Below are 18,192 nucleotides of genomic sequence, written 5' to 3'. Positions count from 1 at the left end.
GTGTGTGTCTGTGTGCGGGTTTTGTTGTGTGTGTGTGTGTGTTTTGTGCTGTTTTCTGTCTCTTTTGTCAGCCTTAGGTGACCTTGTGTGTTTTTTCTGATGCCTACAGGTGAGTGACCTGTCCTTCCACGACTCCCTGGCGACCTTCGTGGCCATTCTGATCGCCCGCCAGTGTCTCCTCTTAGAAGATCTTGTGCGCTGTGTGGCCATCCCCTCGCTGTTAAACGCAGGTGAGCAAACACAAACACACTCATGGATGCACACTCTCACCCTCCATCCATCCAACCACCCTACTCCTCAGAGGTCCTCTTTCAAGAGAGAGCCAGTCGGCTCCCAAAAATAGCTCGTCAGGTTTCTGTTGTGGTGTGCCCAGAAGCAAGTGGCCCCACTGACCACATGTCAGTTCCACACACCCCCCCCCGCCCCCCCCCCCCCTCTCCCCCTCGCACATCCCACAAGGCACTGCAGCAAGTGGTTGACAGAGCCCTCTTTGATCTGCCCCCTCTCGGCTCCTCTGTGTTCTCCTCGGCCCCCCGGCCCCCTGGCCAGAGAGTTCCCTGCGTTAGAGATTGACAGCCGTGGCCAGGGGCCTCCTCCAGGTACACAAGGAGCCTTTCAGGCCCTCCTCACTCCTCAGCCCCGTGCCACATTCTCCTGCTAATGATGATGATATTTCACAGCCACAGCGCCCAAACTGCACTGCCTCCCTCCCTCCCCGCTCTGAAGGAGCTCTTGAAAAATGTGCCCCCCACCCCCTGCCCCCTGTCACACGTTCCTGAGAGTCTGTAAAGCTTGGGAGACATGCTGATACTCTATTAATATTCTGTTCACGTTATAATGTTCTCCCCAAGTGCAGACTTATGACAGCAAAGCTGTTTAATTTAACTGGTTTGCACTGGTGCCTAGGGAAGCGGCAGTCTGAATATATCTCGGTTTATTGAGTGTGATGTTTGTATACTTGTATGGTTGTATAACATTGTGTGTGTGTGTGTGTGTGTGTGTGTGTGTGTGTGTGTGTGTGTGTGTGTGTGTGTGTGTGTGTGTGTGTGTGTGTGTGTGTGTGTGTGTGTGTGTGTGTGTGTGTGTGTGTGTGTGTGTGTGTGTGTGTGTGTGTGTGTGTGTGTGTGTGTGTTAGCTTGCAGTGAACAGGACTCAGAACCTGGTGCTCGGCTCACCTGCAGGATTCTGCTGCATCTGTTCAGAACGCCTCAACGCAACCCCTGCCCACAGGATGGCAAGTCAGGTAGAGAAAATAAAAGTGTGTGTGTGTGTACACACAGCCTTCTTCTGCATCGTGTTTTCTGAACTCATTGATTTGAAGAACAGAATGAGTGGTATGGTGTTCATGTGCCTGTTCAATCACCCATCATCATCATGTGTTGTAATAGTACCACATTTGGCTCTCATTCTCCCAGACAAGTCCTCTGTTGGGATCCGGTCGTCGTGTGATCGCCACCTCCTCGCTGCGTCTCAGAACAGCATCGTGGTTGGAGCTGTCTTTGCTGTGCTGAAGGCTGTCTTCATGCTGGGTAAGGATGTACACTAATACAATGATAAAAAGGTGGAAGTCATGAATCCAAGACCAAAGCCTTCAAATAGAAAATAGTTGGATTTCCACTCTTGGAAATGTGGAATAATGTGTGTGTGTGTGTCTGTGTGTGTGTGTCTGTGTCTGTGTGTGTGTGTGTGTGTTAATTCACCAGGTGACGCTGAACTGAAAGGCTCCGGCTTCTCACACCCCACTGGGCTAGACGACATCGGAGATGACGACATCGGCTCCAAGAAATCTGGCGGTCGAAACGTCTCCATAGAAACTGCCAGCTTGGATGTGTACGCCAAGTACGTGCTGAAGAGCATTTGTCAACAGGTGAGTTCTGGCCCGGGCGAACGCCACTCATCACTGGCAGTAATGCAGTCATCAAAGCAGCCACCCATCAACCACCACTCTCACATACACAGGTGGTCTGAGCTGCCATTAAACCACCACTCTCACATACACAGGTTGTCTGGGCTGTCATTAAAGGCGCAGTGCTCAATTATAATCCAGTAATCTTTATGTCAAATTCACTGAAGTGGCCTCAGTCCTATTATAGCTGTCATTTCTGTGTGCTCAAAAGAACTCTGGTGTTTGTCAACGTTCACGGCTCCATAAATGAGACACAAAGTGACTCAGACCAAGCAGTGCACTGTTCCAGCCAATCAACAACATTGATTCAGGAGCACTGAAGGCAAGGGTGTATTTGATTGGCTGTTCAAATGTCACCTTTCTTTTGCCTGCCTCTTTAATTTGAAGGTTAATTGTAGAGGCAGTGTTGGTCTCAAAGTGATCACATCCACTTGTGGTTAAATGGCTCCACATACACCGTAAACAATCCACTACAAAAAAACGTTTTCTTTTTGAAGACCGGAATCATGTTGCTCCTACTCTCACTGAAGCCGTGGCCATCATTGTTACTAGGTTGCCAGGGGGAGAATGATTGGACGACTTTGTCTTAACGACATTGGGTCCTGTCCCCACATGATGCCAAGATTAAGATCCAAATAATGACTCCGTGTAGGAGGGAATGGCCTCTAAGACCACATTTGCACATAGCCGGGTATTTACAGAAACGAATATTTCTGCCCCTCCTTTTTCAAAAATAACGTCGTACACACAACATCGTTTTCAAAAAAGTTTCTGTTTACATGAGCCCGCATAAATACGCCCTTCTATGGAGGGATGCAGTAACTCCGAAAGAGACAGTAGTGATGAGCGCGACATTCGGAAGTTCTCATGCCATTCGTCCGGGAGGACGACTTCTTTCTCGAAGTTTTCCCACCAGACAGCAGTTCGCCCTGGTCGGATCCAAAACCGTCGGCGGCGACGTTGGCAGGCAATGTAGCCCTACGTCTTGGGAGTGAAAGCTGTAGAAAGACTGCTGACCTCCGTGCAGTTCTTCGCCTCTGCTCCTCCATATAGAAAAGCAGTTGTGTTTGTAAATACAAACAGGCGTTTGCATTAACGTATAAATGAGCACTACCTTAACAGCATCCATGATCAGTAAGCAAACTAACTGTAAACAATAGGACGCTCACATGATGTGATGCATTTTTAGTCGCATACTGTGACGTTTGGAGAACCTAAAACTCCGTTTGACCTAGTTCACACGCAAACACAAAAACGGAGTTTTCAGAATCTCAACTTTGGCCGGAGTTTTTAGAAATGATCGTTTTCCGTGATAAAACCTCCGTTTTCGTGTAAATGAAAGGCCAAAACACATGAAAATATATGCGTTTTCCCATCGTGTAAACGGGGTATCAGTCTCCTCCTCTTACAGCCCAAAGGCACTTTCCAAATGAATGGTGTCTTCATTCTCTCCCGGATTGACTAGACTATTTTATGGAGGTGGTTATTTTCTGAGATGGGTGGAGAGCCATTGCTAAAGAGTCTTTAGAAAATGTTGCCATAAAAATGTGTCCTTGAAATGGATGGCAATGTCCCTTTTCTCCTCTTGTGGAAACTGTGTTTCTCTCTTGTCTCTGTGTGTCTCTCACACACACACGCACACATTCACACATTCTTATTCTTTTTTCTTTTTCTCTCTCAATGTTTTACTCACTGTTTTGGACCAACACTTAATCCATCTCTCTCTCTCTCTCTCTCTCTCTCTCTTTCCTCTCTTTCTGCCTATTTTTGTCTCTTCTTTCTTGCTCTTCTCTCTCTTTCTCTCTCTCTCTCTCCCTCTCTCTCTCTCTCTCTTTCCTCTCTTTCTGCCTATTTTTGTCTCTTCTTTCTTGCTCTTCTCTCTCTCTTTCTCTCTCTCTCTCTTTCTTGCTCTTCTCTCTCTCTCGCCCTCTCTCGCCCTCTCTCTCTCTCTTCCTCTCTTTTGCCTATTTTTGTCTCTTCTTTCTTGCTCTTCTCTCTCTCCCTCTCTCTCTTTCTTTCTCTCTCTCTCTCTCTCTCTCTTTCTTGCTCTTCTCTCTCTCTCGCCCTCTCTCTCTTTCTTGCTCTTCTCTCTCTCTCTCGCCCTCTCTCTCGCCCTCTCTCTCTCTCTCTCTCTCTCTCTCTTTTGCCTATTTTTGTCTCTTCTTTCTTGCTCTTCTCTCTCTCTCTCTCTCTCTCTCTCTCTCTCTCTCTCTCTCTCTCTCTCTCTCTCTTTCTTGCTCTTCTCTCTCTCTCTCTCTCTCTCTCTCTCTCTCTCTCAGGAGTGGGTTGGCGAGCGCTGTCTGAAGTCTCTGTCTGAGGACAGCAGTGCCCTGCAGGACCCGGTGCTGGTCAACATCCAGGCCCAGAGGCTCCTGCAGCTCATCTGCTACCCGCACCGGCAGCTGGACAGCGAGGAGGGGGACAACCCCCAGCGCCAGCGCATCAAGCGCATCCTCCAGGTGGGCGCTCCTCCCTGCCCCCCCCCCTACCACCCCACCCCACCCCTCCCCTCAATCAGAGCTCCAGGCTAGGAGGCAAAACCAGAGGCCTCTCGTGGAGGCTAATTATGTTCCTCCCATGTCCTGGAAATCAGACTGTAAATGAGTAGGGAGCGTTTCCAGTTAAAGCTAGAGGTTTAGTCAGAGGGGGCCACCCACGACACGTCCAGTAGTGTGCTGAACTCTCTCTGAACTGCTCCGCTAGGACCACACCAGATCTGATTAGCATGCCCTGATGACTAGCAGCTGCAAGTGGAGAGCGTTTGGGAGGATTTGGTTTCTTTTGTGTGAGATACAAGCCCCTCTTTTTTTTTTACCTTCTCAAGGCAAGATTGGCTTCATTGGGTCACTCGGCGGTTTAAGGCCGAGCAATCCCAGCTGAATGAGCTAATGGATTGGTTTGGCTGGGGTTGGATTTGATCTAGCTTTCACACATTGTGGCTTTTAAGCACATTTTAATCAAGGAGAGTCGGTAGAATGTCAGAAATGCTCCAGAGCCGACGGTAGAGTAGAGTATGCCCTTACCGTGCCAGATGGTGGTGCTGCTCTCCAGTGGACTGTCAGTTCAGACCTCCTTTGCTTCTTTTCTGTCTCTTCATTTAAATGAAGCCCCTGGCCACTAAAGCTTCAGCTATACAGCTATTGGTAATCCCAAGTCCACTGTGAGGTGAACTGTAGCTACAAGGACGGTTGGGTATGTGGGTTTGTGTTTGTGTACAAATTCCTCATATGGTGCTGTTTCCACCCCCGTAGAACATGGATCAGTGGACCATGAGGCAGTCTTGCCTGGAGCTGCAGCTCATGATCAAGCAAAGCACAAACAATGTGAGTAAACAACTCTGTCTCTGTCTCTGTCCCGGTCACTGCCATTGTGTTTGCTTTGGCGTCGGACGAAAGGTAAGCTGATGATTCTCCTGCGCGGCCTGGGTGGTATACACCAGCTGTGTAATCAAATCGGGTTTAATCTGGCTGATATTCCCCATGTCATTCTCTCCCCAGGAACTCTACTCCCTGCTAGAGAACATCGCCAAGGCAACCATCGAGGTGTTCCAGAAGTCGGCGGAGATGAACTCCAGTAACCTCTCAGGGAATGGCTCCGCCATCTCAGGCAGCTCTGTTTCCAACAGCAACAACACCAGCAAGCTCAAACCTGTCCTCAGGTGAGTGGCCCTGCCATGACCCGCCATCACCCTCATATCAAATCACACAAACCCCTGTCATCTCCTTTGCAAAATACATAACCACCTCACTATCATTGGGGGGGTTGTGCTATTTGTGTGTTGCTTTGAGCGGTCAACCACAAATCACAGAAACCACTGTCCCAACACTGACATCTTGAAACGATCAATACGTTAAATATAAATCTAGACTAAAATGGAAGCATAGTTGTAGACTAAATAGAAAAAGCTATAGACCACTAATAATTGTGGATATAAATGTAGACTGAGTGTGTGTGGTGTTGTGTCCCTGTCCTCCACCAGTTCATCCGAGCGCTCGGGCGTGTGGCTGGTGGCCCCCCTGATAGCCAAGCTGCCCACCTCGGTGCAGGGCCACGTACTGAAGGCGGCCGGCGAGGAGCTGGAGAAGGGCCAGCACCTAGGATCCTCTTCGCGCAAGGAGAGGGACCGGCAGAAGCAGAAGAGGTAAGGACAGCGCCTCTGTGTCCATCTGCCCGAAGCACAGCTCCATTCACTTTATGGCTTGTTGTATCTGACTGCACAGGCCGTGCGGCCATTTTGACTTGGACTTATACAAATGCATGTTAGGGTTACTGTTGTTTAAAACCAAGTGTTATTCTCTCAGGGCACTTCTGCATCAAAGTAGAGCAGCTGTTTCATTAGTGTATATATATCTATTCACACACACCTATATACCGATGTGACAGATCTTATTAGACTTATTTCGGTTTTTTGCTCTAAATGCTCTAAATGTCAAGCACTTTGAGCTGCATTCTGTCTATGAAAGGTGCTTTGCAAACAAAGAATATTATTATTATTAATATTATTATCTGGCATTTACTGTGTGTGTGTGTGTGTGTGTGTGTGTGTGTGTCTCTCTGTGTGTGTGTGTGTGTGTGTGTGTGTGTCTCTCTGTGTGTGTGTGTGTGTGTGTGGTGTGTGTGTGTCTCTGGTGTGTGTTGTGGTGTGTGTGTGTGTGTGTGTGTGTGCCAGCATGTCTCTCCTGAGCCAGCAGCCCTTCCTGTCTCTGGTGCTGACGTGTCTGAAGGGTCAGGATGAGCAGAGGGAGGGCCTTCTCACCTCCCTCTACAGTCAGGTGCAGCAGGTAAGAGCGCACGCGTGTGACCCTCCTCACTGCGCTGTAGTCTGGCTCCTGCCCTAGCTGACCGCTGCTTCTCCTCCCCCTCCTCCAGATCGTCCACAACTGGCGTGAAGACCAGTATCAGGACGACTGCAAGGCCAAGCAGATGATGCATGAGGCGCTTAAGCTCCGGCTCAACCTGGTGAGGCCACATCAGCATCAGCACCGGTGCTCCCCAGAGAAGATCCACACTCGCGTCCATCTGTGGTTTCTCTCACGTGCACTCATGAAACACGCATAGATTAATTCTCATTGTGTAACCTCTTAAGCCCAATTTATGCTTAGTCTCTCCAGACTTTGGAAACCGTCGACGACAGAAATGACGTCTTGGTCGACACTTTTAACCGTCGCCTGGAAGTGTCTGCTACTCGAGAAAATGCTACTGTCGCTGACTACGTCACGTAGTGTCGCGCAAGAGTGATTGGCTAGATAGACGGCACGCACCGCTGACCTCCTTGTTGTGGTTTTCGGCGCTCAACGCTGTATTTTTTTTTAAATGGAGGGATAGAGGAAAGACTAGCGGAGCTAGTGAGGAAATATTCCCTACCTGTGCAATGCCTCCCTGCCGTATTACAAAGATGCCCAAATTATACAAAATTCATGGGGGGAAATTGCAGAGAGTATCAGCTTGACTGTAGTTGAGTGCAAAGCTCGATGGAAAAAAACTGCGTGACCGGTAACGTTAAATTCCTCCTGGTGGCTATTGTAGCTAACGCTAGTTAACCTGTCCGCCTACGTCAGTACGTCGAGTGTCACGTGACCGTCGAGCGGAGGAGACTGTTCACTGAAGCATAAATGCAGCAACATGAGCGACACTTTTCTTTTGGTTGGCGACCATATGCTGAGCGACACTTTCCAACAAGTATAAATGAAGCTTTAAATTCCCACTCGTACAAGGAAAAGACTTCTGGTGTGACCTGATAAGCAGATGATGCCAGTTGGAGAATGCTGAAGGGATGGCATTTTTGGGAGGTGTTGCTTCTCAAGCGTCATGTGGTGTGTTACAGGTGGGTGGGATGTTCGACACGGTCCAGCGCAGCACACAGCAGACCACAGAGTGGGCGGTGCTTCTGCTTGACATCATCAGCAGTGGAACAGTTGACATGCAGTCCAACAAGTAAGACACCAACTATGACGCATATCTAAACACTGATGTCACACTGTGTACACTATAAAGCAGATACCCGTGGCTGTCTGTCTGTCTCTGTCTGTCTCGGTATGTCTCTGTCTATCTGTCTCTGTCTGTCTATCTGTCTGTCTATCTCTCTCTGTCTATCTATCTGTCTGTCTGTCTGTCTGTCTATCTCTCTCTGTCTATATGACTGTGTCTGTCTGTCTCTCTCTGTCTATATGACTGTGTCTGTCTATCTCTCTCTGTCTATCTATATGACTGTGTCTGTCTATCTCTCTCTGTCTATATGACTGTGTCTGTCTGTCTCTCTCTGTCTATATGACTGTGTCTGTCTATCTCTCTCTGTCTATATGACTGTGTCTGTCTATCTCTCTCTGTCTATATGACTGTGTCTGTCTGCCTTGTCCTTGTATTCATCTGCCCTACATGAATGTCTAACCCGCCCCTCCTGTGTCCGTCTCTTGCCCTCCCAGTGAGTTGTTCACCACCGTGCTGGACATGCTGAGCGTGCTGATCAACGGCACCCTGGCGGCGGACATGTCCAGCATCTCTCAGGGCAGCATGGAGGAGAACAAGAGGGCCTACATGAACCTGGTCAAGAAGCTCAGGGTACGAACCACAGCCCAGTTATACAACCCACAGTCTATGGCAGATGATTTCTATCATGCACAGTAGTGAGGTAGACTAGTCTTCATTTCATCAAGATGGATTCCAAGTATGGATGTCTTTTTTTTTCTTTTTTCTTTTTTTTTTTTTTTAAATGAGCTGCATGGATTAGTGTTTGAAAGTCACCTGACCTGTACATTAGATATCTGTCTGTGAGGTATACATTAGATATATGTCTGTGAGGTATACATTAGATATCTGTCTGTGAGGTATACATTAGACATCTATGAGGTCAGTGTCTGAACTCCGTGCGCTGCGCTGCTCTGTCCGTCCGTGCAGAAAGAGCTGGGTGACCGTCAGTCGGAGAGTCTGGAGAAAGTGCGTCAGCTGCTGCCCCTGCCCAAGCAGACCCGTGATGTCATCACCTGTGAGCCCCAGGGCTCGCTCATCGACACCAAAGGCAACAAGATCGCCGGCTTCGAGAAAGAGGTATGCAACCAACCACCCCCCGCCCCCTCAGCTGGTCTCCTGAGTAACAATTAAACGAGCTCGGGGACATTTGGGGACAGATTAAATGGCTTTTAGCTATGAGGTCCCTGGAGGTGAAAGTGTTACACTCCATGGAAACTGAGGCAATTTCCTCTTGCACAATTAAACTAAAGGCTATAATTTTGGGGCAATTTAGAACTCCTGAAGCAGAGATGACCTTTGGGCTTTTACTTCTCAATGTTCGCATGATCAGATTTCATCCTGGAACTGCTGAGAAAATGTTCTTACACTTGGATAAACTCAAATGGCTATGAATATTTCTTAGTGCATTTGAATGCATAAGCTAGCCATTTGAATGGCTAACTAGCTACACCTAGTGTTACATATCAGTCACAACTGAGCTTGAGAGGTTTTGCAAGGGAGGCTAAGAACTAGTTTGGAGATCGGATGCCTAACAACTCTGTTAGGCAGAAGAGAGACAAAGTTCTGTAAGAATGCTATCGATTGTTTCAGACTATGTGAAGCGTATGGAGAAGGCTTAAGGGGATAACCCCATGTTCACATACACAATGAGGCAGCACACGTCTTTCTAAATGAGATGCCTGATCCCTCTCTCTCTCCTTCTTCTTGTCTCTACCCAACAGGGTCTCCAGGTGTCCACCAAGCAGAAGATCTCCCCGTGGGACGTGTTCGAGGGCCTCAAGCACTCGGCGCCGCTTTCCTGGGGCTGGTTCGGCACGGTGCGCGTCGACCGCAAGGTCACCAAGTTCGAGGAGCAGCAGCGGCTGCTGCTCTACCACACGCACGTGAAGCCCAAGCCGCGCAGCTACTACCTGGAGCCCCTCAACCTGCCGCCCGAGGAGGAGGAGCCGCCCACGCCCGTGCCCCAGGAGCCCGAGAAGAAGATGGCCGAAGCGGTCAAGGCCGAGAAGAACGTCTCCACCGTGCCGGCCGAGCCCAACAAGAAGAAGTCCAAGAAGAAGAAGCAGCCGCCCGCCGCTAAAGTGGAGGTGGGTCGACACAGGCAGGTCCTGCGTGTCTTTACGAGGTCATGTACTGAACCCTAATGAGATGCTCCTACTGGTCTGTGACCCAAGTGCAAGTTCGCTGTGCATCTTGTGGTTGATCTAATTTTGTCAGTTGGGGTGGGAGGGTACTTTGCACTGTGCAGCAGCTAACCACACTGAAGTGTCTCAACAGTCACACCCGCTATGCTCATTCTCAGTGTTCATAAGGTTATTTTTAGAGGCTACTAGAATAGATTTCCATGCTTCAATGTTTCAAAAAGCACATCTCTGTTCACCATCTGTCTGAAACACCCTGATGAGCCCAGTGTGCTCTGATTGGTCAGCAAGGCTGGGAAGAATGATTGAGTTACGAGATTGTCATCTTATTTATCTGTTTAATACAAAGGGAAAGGGGCTGGAATTCCAACAAGGCATTTCAGGCAGCTAAGAAAAGTGGTTTCTGTGGGGAGAGTTACTCCCTCTGGCGTATACTTTGGGTTTTGTAACTTTTTGCTTATTGTCTCAGGACTATGGTGCCCGCAACCCAGCGGTGGTACCCTATCCAGGAGGAATGTCTCAGGACGTGATGATGAGCCAGCAGCCTCTCTACAATCGCATGGGTTACAACCAAGCCCCGATGAACATGTATGCTCAGAACCAACCCCTGCCACCAGGTCAGTCTGCCCTCCCTCCCTCCCTCCCTCCCATCCTCATGAAGGCTATTCCAGCTAGAACGGATCATAAAGATGTCATCTTTGAAATCAGAATCGGAATCAGAATCATCTTTATTGAAAGTACATTTCCACACACAACTGAACTGAGGGTGCAGCAGAGACCGCAGAGAGTGAGGTTGTTGATGCCACCTTTTGACACAAGTGTGATATTACTGTTAAGGCTTGACATGTTATTTGTGTGCACAAAAAACAATATGTCAAGCATAACCGTGACGTTAACATCGCGTCATTACCTCTAATACCTTAGAGGTGCGTTTGACTCGCCACTGTTCTATACGATAGGTGTTGCTGCCGAGAAACCTACCATCTTAGAGGTGCCTCTAGATAAACCCTGCTCACAGCCTCGTGCCTTAGAGGTGCCTCTAGATAAACCCTGCTCACAGCCTCGTGCCTTAGAGGTGCCTCTAGATAAACCTTGCTCACAGCCTCCTGCCTTAGAGGTGCCTCTAGAGAGGCCTTGCTCACAGCCTCCTGCCTTAGAGGTGCCTATAGAGAGGCCTTGCTTACAGCCTCCTGCCTTAGAGGTGCCTCTAGAGAGGCCTTGCTCACAGCCTCCTGCCTTAGAGGTGCCTCTAGAGAGGCCTTGCTCACAGCCTCCTGCCTTAGAGGTGCCTCTAGAGAGGCCTTGCTCACAGCCTCCTGTCTTAGAGGTGCCTATAGAGAGGCCTTGCTCACAGCCTCGTGCCTTAGAGGTGCCTCTAGATAAACCCTGCTCACAGCCTCGTGCTTTAGAGGTGCCTCTAGATAAACCTTGCTCACGACCTCTTGCCTTAGAGGTGCCTCTAGATAAACCCTGCTCACAGCCTCCTGCCTTAGAGATGCCTATAGATAACCCTCGCTCACAGCCTCGTGCCTTAGAGGTGCCTCTAGATAAACCCTGCTCACAGCCTCGTGCCTTAGAGATGCCTATAGATAACCCTGCTCACAGCCTCGTGCCTTAGAGATGCCTATAGATAACCCTGCTCACAGCCTCCTGCCTTAGAGATGCCTATAGATAACCCTCGCTCACAGCCTCGTGCCTCCAGTTAGTCTATTTCGCATGCTTGCTAGCTGCACCGTGTGACCAAGTCACAAAAGCGCGCCGCATGCCAGCAGTGGCGACTATTGGCGTGCGCCGGCGTTGCAAGAACGGCAACGGCGACAGTAAAATTCCCCTTTTTGTCTGAACACTCTTGTCACCTGTGTGGTATAGCTGAACACTCTTGTCGCCTGTGTGGTATAGCTGAACACTCTTGTCGCCTGTGTGGTATAGCTGAACACTCTTGTCGCCTGTGTGGTATAGCTGAACACTCTTGTCACTGTGTGGTATAGCTGAACACTCTTGTCACCTGTGTGGTATAGCTGAACACTCTTGTAACCTGTGTGGTATAGCTGAACACTCTTGTCACCTGTGTGGTATAGCTGAACACTCTTGTCACCTGTGTGGTATAGCTGAACACTCTTGTCACCTGTGTGGTATAGCTGAACACTCTTGTCACCTGTGTGGTATAGCTGAACACTCTTGTCACCTGTGTGGTATAGCTGAACACTCTTGTCGCCTGTGTGGTATAGCTGAACACTCTTGTCGCCTGTGTGGTATAGCTGAACACTCTTGTCGCCTGTGTGGGTATAGCTGAACACTCTTGTCGCCTGTGTGGTATAGCTGAACACTCTTGTCACCTGTGTGGTATAGCTGAACACTCTTGTCACCTGTGTGGTATAGCTGAACACTCTTGTCACCTGTGTGGTATAGCTGAACACTGTATAGCTGAACCTTGTCGCCTGTGTGGTATAGCTGAACACTCTTGTCACCTGTGTGGTATAGCTGAACACTCTTGTCACCTGTGTGGTATAGCTGAACACTCTTGTCACCTGTGTGGTATAGCTGAACACTCTTGTCACCTGTGTGGTATAGCTGAACACTCTTGTCACCTGTGTGGTATAGCTGAACACTCTTGTCACCTGTGTGGTATAGCTGAACACTTGTCGCCTGTGTGGTATAGCTGAACACTCTTGTCGCCTGTGTGGTATAGCTGAACACTCTTGTCGCCTGTGTGGTATAGCTGAACACTCTTGTCGCCTGTGTGGTATAGCTGAACACTCTTGTCGCCTGTGTGGTATAGCTGAACACTCTTGTCGCCTGTGTGGTTATAGCTGAACACTCTTGTCGCCTGTGTGGTATAGCTGAACACTCTTGTCGCTGTGTGGTATAGCTGAACACTCTTGTCGCCTGTGTGGTATAGCCTGAACACTCTTGTCGCCTGTGTGGTATAGCTGAACACTCTTGTCGCCTGTGTGGTATAGCTGAACACTCTTGTCACCTGTGTGGTATAGCTGAACACTCTTGTCACCTGTGTGGTATAGCTGAACACTCTTGTCACCTGTGTGGTATAGCTGAACACTCTTGTCACCTGTGTGGTATAGCTGAACACTCTTGTCACCTGTGTGGTATAGCTGAACACTCTTGTCACCTGTGTGGTATAGCTGAACACTCTTGTCACCTGTGTGTATAGCTGAACACTCTTGTCACCTGTGTGGTAATAGCTGAACACTCTTGTCACCTGTGTGGTATATGCTGAACACTCTGTTCACCTGTGTGGTATAGGCTGAACACTTGTCGCCTGTGTGGTATAGCTGAACACTCTTGTCACCTGTGTGGTATAGCTGAACACTCTTGTCAACCTGGTGTGGTATAGCTGAACACTCTTGTCACCTGTGTGGTATAGCTGAACACTCTTGTCACCTGTGTGGTATAGCTGAACACTCTTGTCACCTGTGTGGTATAGCTGAACACTCTTGTCACCTGTGTGGTATAGCTGAACACTCTTGTCACCTGTGTGGTATAGCTGAACACTCTTGTCACCTGTGTGGTATAGCTGAACACTCTTGTCACCTGTGTGGTATAGCTGAACACTCTTGTCACCTGTGTGGGTATAGCTGAACACTCTTGTCACCTGTGTGGTATAGCTGAACCTCTGTCACCTGTGTGGTATAGCTGAACACTCTTGTCACCTGTGTGGTATAGCTGAACACTCTTGTCACCTGTGTGGTATGCTGAACACTCTTGTCACCTGTGTGGTATAGCTGAACACTCTTGTCACCTGTTGTGGTATAGCTGACACTCTTGTCACCTGTGTGGTATAGCTGAACACTCTTGTCACCTGTGTGGTATAGCTGAACACTCTTGTCACCTGTGTGGTATAGCTGAACACTCTTGTCGCCTGTGTGGTATAGCTGAACACTCTTGTCGCCTGTGTGGTATAGCTGAACACTCTTGTCGCCTGTGTGGTATAGCTGAACACTCTTGTCACCTGTGTGGTATAGCTGAACACTCTTGTCACCTGTGTGGTATAGCTGACTGGCCGTGTGTCTCTTTCTGCAGGAGGCCCCGGGTTGGACAGCCCTTACAGGCCGCGCAACATGCAACCGAAACAAGCTGATGCCTACTCGGCCCACCTACCCTGGCATGGTGCAGATGCCGGGCAGCATGCCGGGAATGATGCCGGGGATGCAGAAGGATCAGTTTCCGATGGGCTACAAGCCACAGGCGCCCATGGCTCACAACCAGATGCTGCGGCAGCAACTCCAGGTCAGATTGGTGAGTCTCATGCGACTCGGACGCGTGTAAGACAGCCCATTTCGAGCGCAAGGGATGATGGGATTGATGTTGGGGTAAAAATGTTGGAGTTTAGCTTGTAGTGATGCTAGCACTATTTTTTGATGGTCCACTTTAGTCAACTTCCTCTCAGTCCCAAAGGTTTGATTCAGCTATTAGATGATTGGTTGAATCATGTTTGCTGTTCTTCAGTAATATTATCTAAGCTGTTGGGAGAACCAAGTGTTTGGGAAGCACTGAATGTGATGCCAGTTTTTTTTTAAATGCCTTCTAAATATGTTGCCAACTGATAACTAGTGTGAGCCTCACAACGAGGAAACACTATTTGACACCATCAAGAGATGAATGTTTATTTGACACCATCAAGAGATGAATGTTTATTTCGTCTCTTCTTCAGAGCCAAATGCAGATGAGACAGATGACCTCCAATCCACAGTATTCATCAATGCAGCAATCACAGGCAAGAGCTGACATCAGCATGTTCTAGTATATCATTTAATTAAGAAACATTGAAATATTTTTTTCTCTCCAAAAGTTAAACGGCTATTGTGCTTCCTAAACAGGGCATCTCCCAGGGCTACCCCAACTATGGGGCTCTGATGGGGGGCATGCAGTCGCACCCCTCGCAGCCAGGGGGCATAGTCCCTCCCTCATACAACCAGAATTTTCAGGGCAACCACCCTGGCACCAACCCGGGGGGGATGGACACCCTGAGACAGATGCCCCAGAGACCCAGCGGCTACGTTCACCAGCAGGCCCCCGGAGGCTACCCACACCCCATGCAGAACCCCCAGAGGTGAGGAGGGTGGACCTCAGCACACCACCACACCACACCACTCATTTTGTGGTAACCTGAGTGATCACCACTGATTATCTATCCTAGAGCGTGTTGATCAGGTTAATCAATGTCTTATCCCTATCGCAGCTGTAAGGCTAAAAGTGATAGGCCACTGCTGTTAGCAAAGGTAGCAAAGTTCATGCAGAGATTCAAGTCAAGCATCTCATGAAAAACAACCAACCCAGGACTAATCGAGTTCAATTTTAAAAAGTAGAACATATATAAGGTTTTTTTGTGGATTGTCAGACTTAACCAGTGATTACAGTTCTGTCCAGTTAAGGCTAATGTAGTACATGCGCTTTACATGCGCTTACATGCGCTTACATGCGCTTACATGCGCTTTTCTCACGGTCCAGGTTCCAGCATCAGGCCATGCAGCAGTCGCAGCTCATGCACGGCGGCCACTTGGGCGGCGGTCAGGGCGTGCACCCCACCATGCGGCCCAACCAGATGCTGGAGCAGCAGCAGGTGCAACAGCAGGCGGCCCAGGCGCAACAGCAGGCAGCCCAGCAGCAGCAGCAGCAGCAGCAGCAACAACAACAACAGCAACAACAGCAACAACAGGCGCAGGTGCAGCAGCAACAGGCACAGCAGCAGCAGGCACAGCAGCAGCAGCAAGCACAGCAGCAGCAGTTCCTGCGACAGCAGCAGGCTCTCCGGGTAAATGCAACACGATGCAGCCATGCACCTCCCAGTCACTGCTGGACACAGTTTATGAATCCATTTGTAGTATTTGTTGGGTTCAGTTTAGGTGAGCAGGTTAAGTAAAGTCAAACTCCATGTTTATGGTTGTGCATTGGTGAGATGATCCAAAGAACCTTCATTGCATGTACTGTTGAGTTTATCTAAACTTTGCTGAGGTTATTGCTGATCGCTGTGTGTGTTTCTGTGTGTGTGTTTCTGTGTGTGTGTGTGTGTGTGTTTCTGTGTGTGTGTGTGTGTGTGTGTGTGTGTGTGTGTGTGTGTGTTTCTGTGTGTGTGTGTGTGTGTGTGTCTATGTTTCCTTCACAGGTCCAGCAGGCTCAGCAGCAACAGCAGCAGCAGCAGCAGGTCCAGCAGCAGCAGCAGGTCCAGCAGCAGCAGGTCCAGCAGCAACAACAACAACAGCAACAACAGCAGCAACAACAGCAGCAACAACAGCAGCAGCAGCAGCAACAGCAGCAGGTCCAGCAGCAGCAGCAGGTGCAGCCACAGCAGGTACAGCCGCAGCAGGTCTCTGCAGCGCAGGCACCTGCACAGGTGCAGCAGAACCAGGCCCTGGGCATGCAGGCGCTGCCGCCGCAACAACCCATGGTAAGCCATTCCAGCTCCACACCAATGGAGAGACCACTTTGGGTTCCATGAAATTGAATGTAGACAGTCTAAAACGGGCCAGTCACGCTTCACGCTGTCAGACCTGCCAACCTGCACGCATTTTGTGTACCAACCACGCAATTCTTAGTCAAAATACGCAGGTACAAAATGCCAGCTGAAACTACGCAAAAAAATCAATCGATACAAACCTATACCGTACATTTATTTAAACTACATCCCTCAGATTGGAGAAGATGGTACGACCTTGTGCCTGTGGTTCTGTGACCCTCCCCGACCCGAAATAGTACTCTCACTCAACATCCACTGATACTAGTACACTGCTACTTTATTATCCACCGAGGCGTAATGCATTGCTGAGGTACAATGGGGAGTGGGGGAGTAATAATCAAGCACATAAATGTGACCGTAATGTTAGCATATAAAACTTTAAAACATGTGTTCGGTAACTTAACGAGATGATGCATTTCAAGGGGTATATCCTTCAGATAGATTTGTATAAAAAGTTAGCCGTAGTAGCTAGCATACGATGTGATTCACCTGGTAACGAGATGGCTACGGTGTGAATAACTGATGGAGTAGGCTAATTTAGCTGCAGTAACGTTAACTCAAACGCCACGGAGACTGTTCTAACTTTGAATCGCTCTGTTGGGGAAAAGTGACCATTGCAAAGGTGTTTGACTACAGACTGCTAACGTAGCAAATAATTCCTACTATTTCAGCCAGTCAACCGACCAGCCTTGCAGGTATAAAATAATCATGACGTCAGATGACGATTTTCAGTCTCGTTACCAAAAACAAGACCCAATACAGAGCAACCCTGAGCACTGACATGATAAGCGCTTTGGTGACAAGAAAGGTGAGCATGAATGCAAAGGGGACTGTCTGTCACATGGAAGGCTTCAGTGATGCTCTGCTCAAAAAGGCCAAGTCGCCAAGCTATGAGGCAAAGCAGTCAAGAGCAAGTGCCACTGGAAGTAGATAGATGGATACTTTAATAGGAGCTTATATATATATATAATATATTATTTAGAAATGCAAAATGATCCAAAATGTAAATACCTCTTTTCATTTATGCAATTCTTAAAATATGATTGTAATGTTTTCTTCGCCGCTGATTTATTATGTTGAATAACTGGATGATATGGCGGTGAGTGGGGAATTGACCGTATGCAAAGCCCCTGCCAAACTGAAACTCCCCTGGTACTCAAACACTTTCTTCAAGGTTGGCAGGTCTGCACTTTGTTCTCAAGAGCATATGGGGCAGTTAAACACTGATGCTGAGGTTTCATACTGGTGGATTTTGAATCATCTTAATTGACTGACTGTGTCTGTGGGTGTGTCTGTGTCTGTGTGTGTGTCTGTGGGTGTGTGTCTGGATGTGTGTCTGGATGTGTGTCTGGATGTGTGTCTGTGGGTGTGTGTCTGGGTGTATGTGTGTGTATGTTGCAGTTTCCACGGCAGGGTATGCAGCAGACCCAGCAACAGCAACAGACAGCAGCCCTGGTCAGACAGCTCCAGCAGCAGCTGTCAAGTAAGACAACACACTCAGCCTCTCCGCCTCTCCAAACACTGAGCACACTGGCTGGTTTGGATGCCTTCTACAGTAATGATGCTATACTTACGCTTGTAGCCAGTAATTAGTGTTCAGACATCTCCCTTTACTGTTTTAATATGGATGTGTTTTCTTTCTTCACCCAACCAGATACACAACCTGGACAGAACACAGCTCCCTATTACTGAGAGAGAAAAAAAAA

At 48.7% G+C, this 18,192-nt stretch overlaps 1 protein-coding gene across 1 annotated transcript in view; it reads left to right on the top strand.

The window, feature by feature from the left end:
• The window catches only part of med12 (mediator complex subunit 12), a 32,569-nt gene extending 14,391 nt beyond the window's left edge, over positions 1-18,178 (top strand). Inside the window, 25 exon segments of the mRNA XM_031587612.2 lie at positions 110-230; positions 1,136-1,243; positions 1,416-1,529; positions 1,704-1,867; positions 4,186-4,365; positions 5,158-5,229; positions 5,404-5,564; positions 5,886-6,047; positions 6,576-6,687; positions 6,776-6,865; positions 7,731-7,840; positions 8,329-8,464; positions 8,801-8,950; positions 9,595-9,960; positions 10,484-10,631; positions 14,053-14,108; positions 14,110-14,268; positions 14,684-14,746; positions 14,850-15,082; positions 15,481-15,592; positions 15,635-15,694; positions 15,749-15,784; positions 16,175-16,417; positions 17,888-17,969; positions 18,141-18,178. Of these exon segments, the coding sequence (XP_031443472.1) occupies positions 110-230; positions 1,136-1,243; positions 1,416-1,529; positions 1,704-1,867; positions 4,186-4,365; positions 5,158-5,229; positions 5,404-5,564; positions 5,886-6,047; positions 6,576-6,687; positions 6,776-6,865; positions 7,731-7,840; positions 8,329-8,464; positions 8,801-8,950; positions 9,595-9,960; positions 10,484-10,631; positions 14,053-14,108; positions 14,110-14,268; positions 14,684-14,746; positions 14,850-15,082; positions 15,481-15,592; positions 15,635-15,694; positions 15,749-15,784; positions 16,175-16,417; positions 17,888-17,969; positions 18,141-18,178 (3,276 nt within the window).
• Positions 18,179-18,192: the final 14 nt, after the last annotated feature.

Source organism: Clupea harengus, chromosome 20 (assembly GCF_900700415.2).
Source record: "Clupea harengus chromosome 20, Ch_v2.0.2, whole genome shotgun sequence".
In the NCBI taxonomy this organism is placed as follows: Eukaryota; Metazoa; Chordata; class Actinopteri; order Clupeiformes; family Clupeidae; genus Clupea; species Clupea harengus.
Note: the sequence above shows the minus strand (reverse complement) of the source record. Positions and strands in the feature narration are given on the sequence as shown.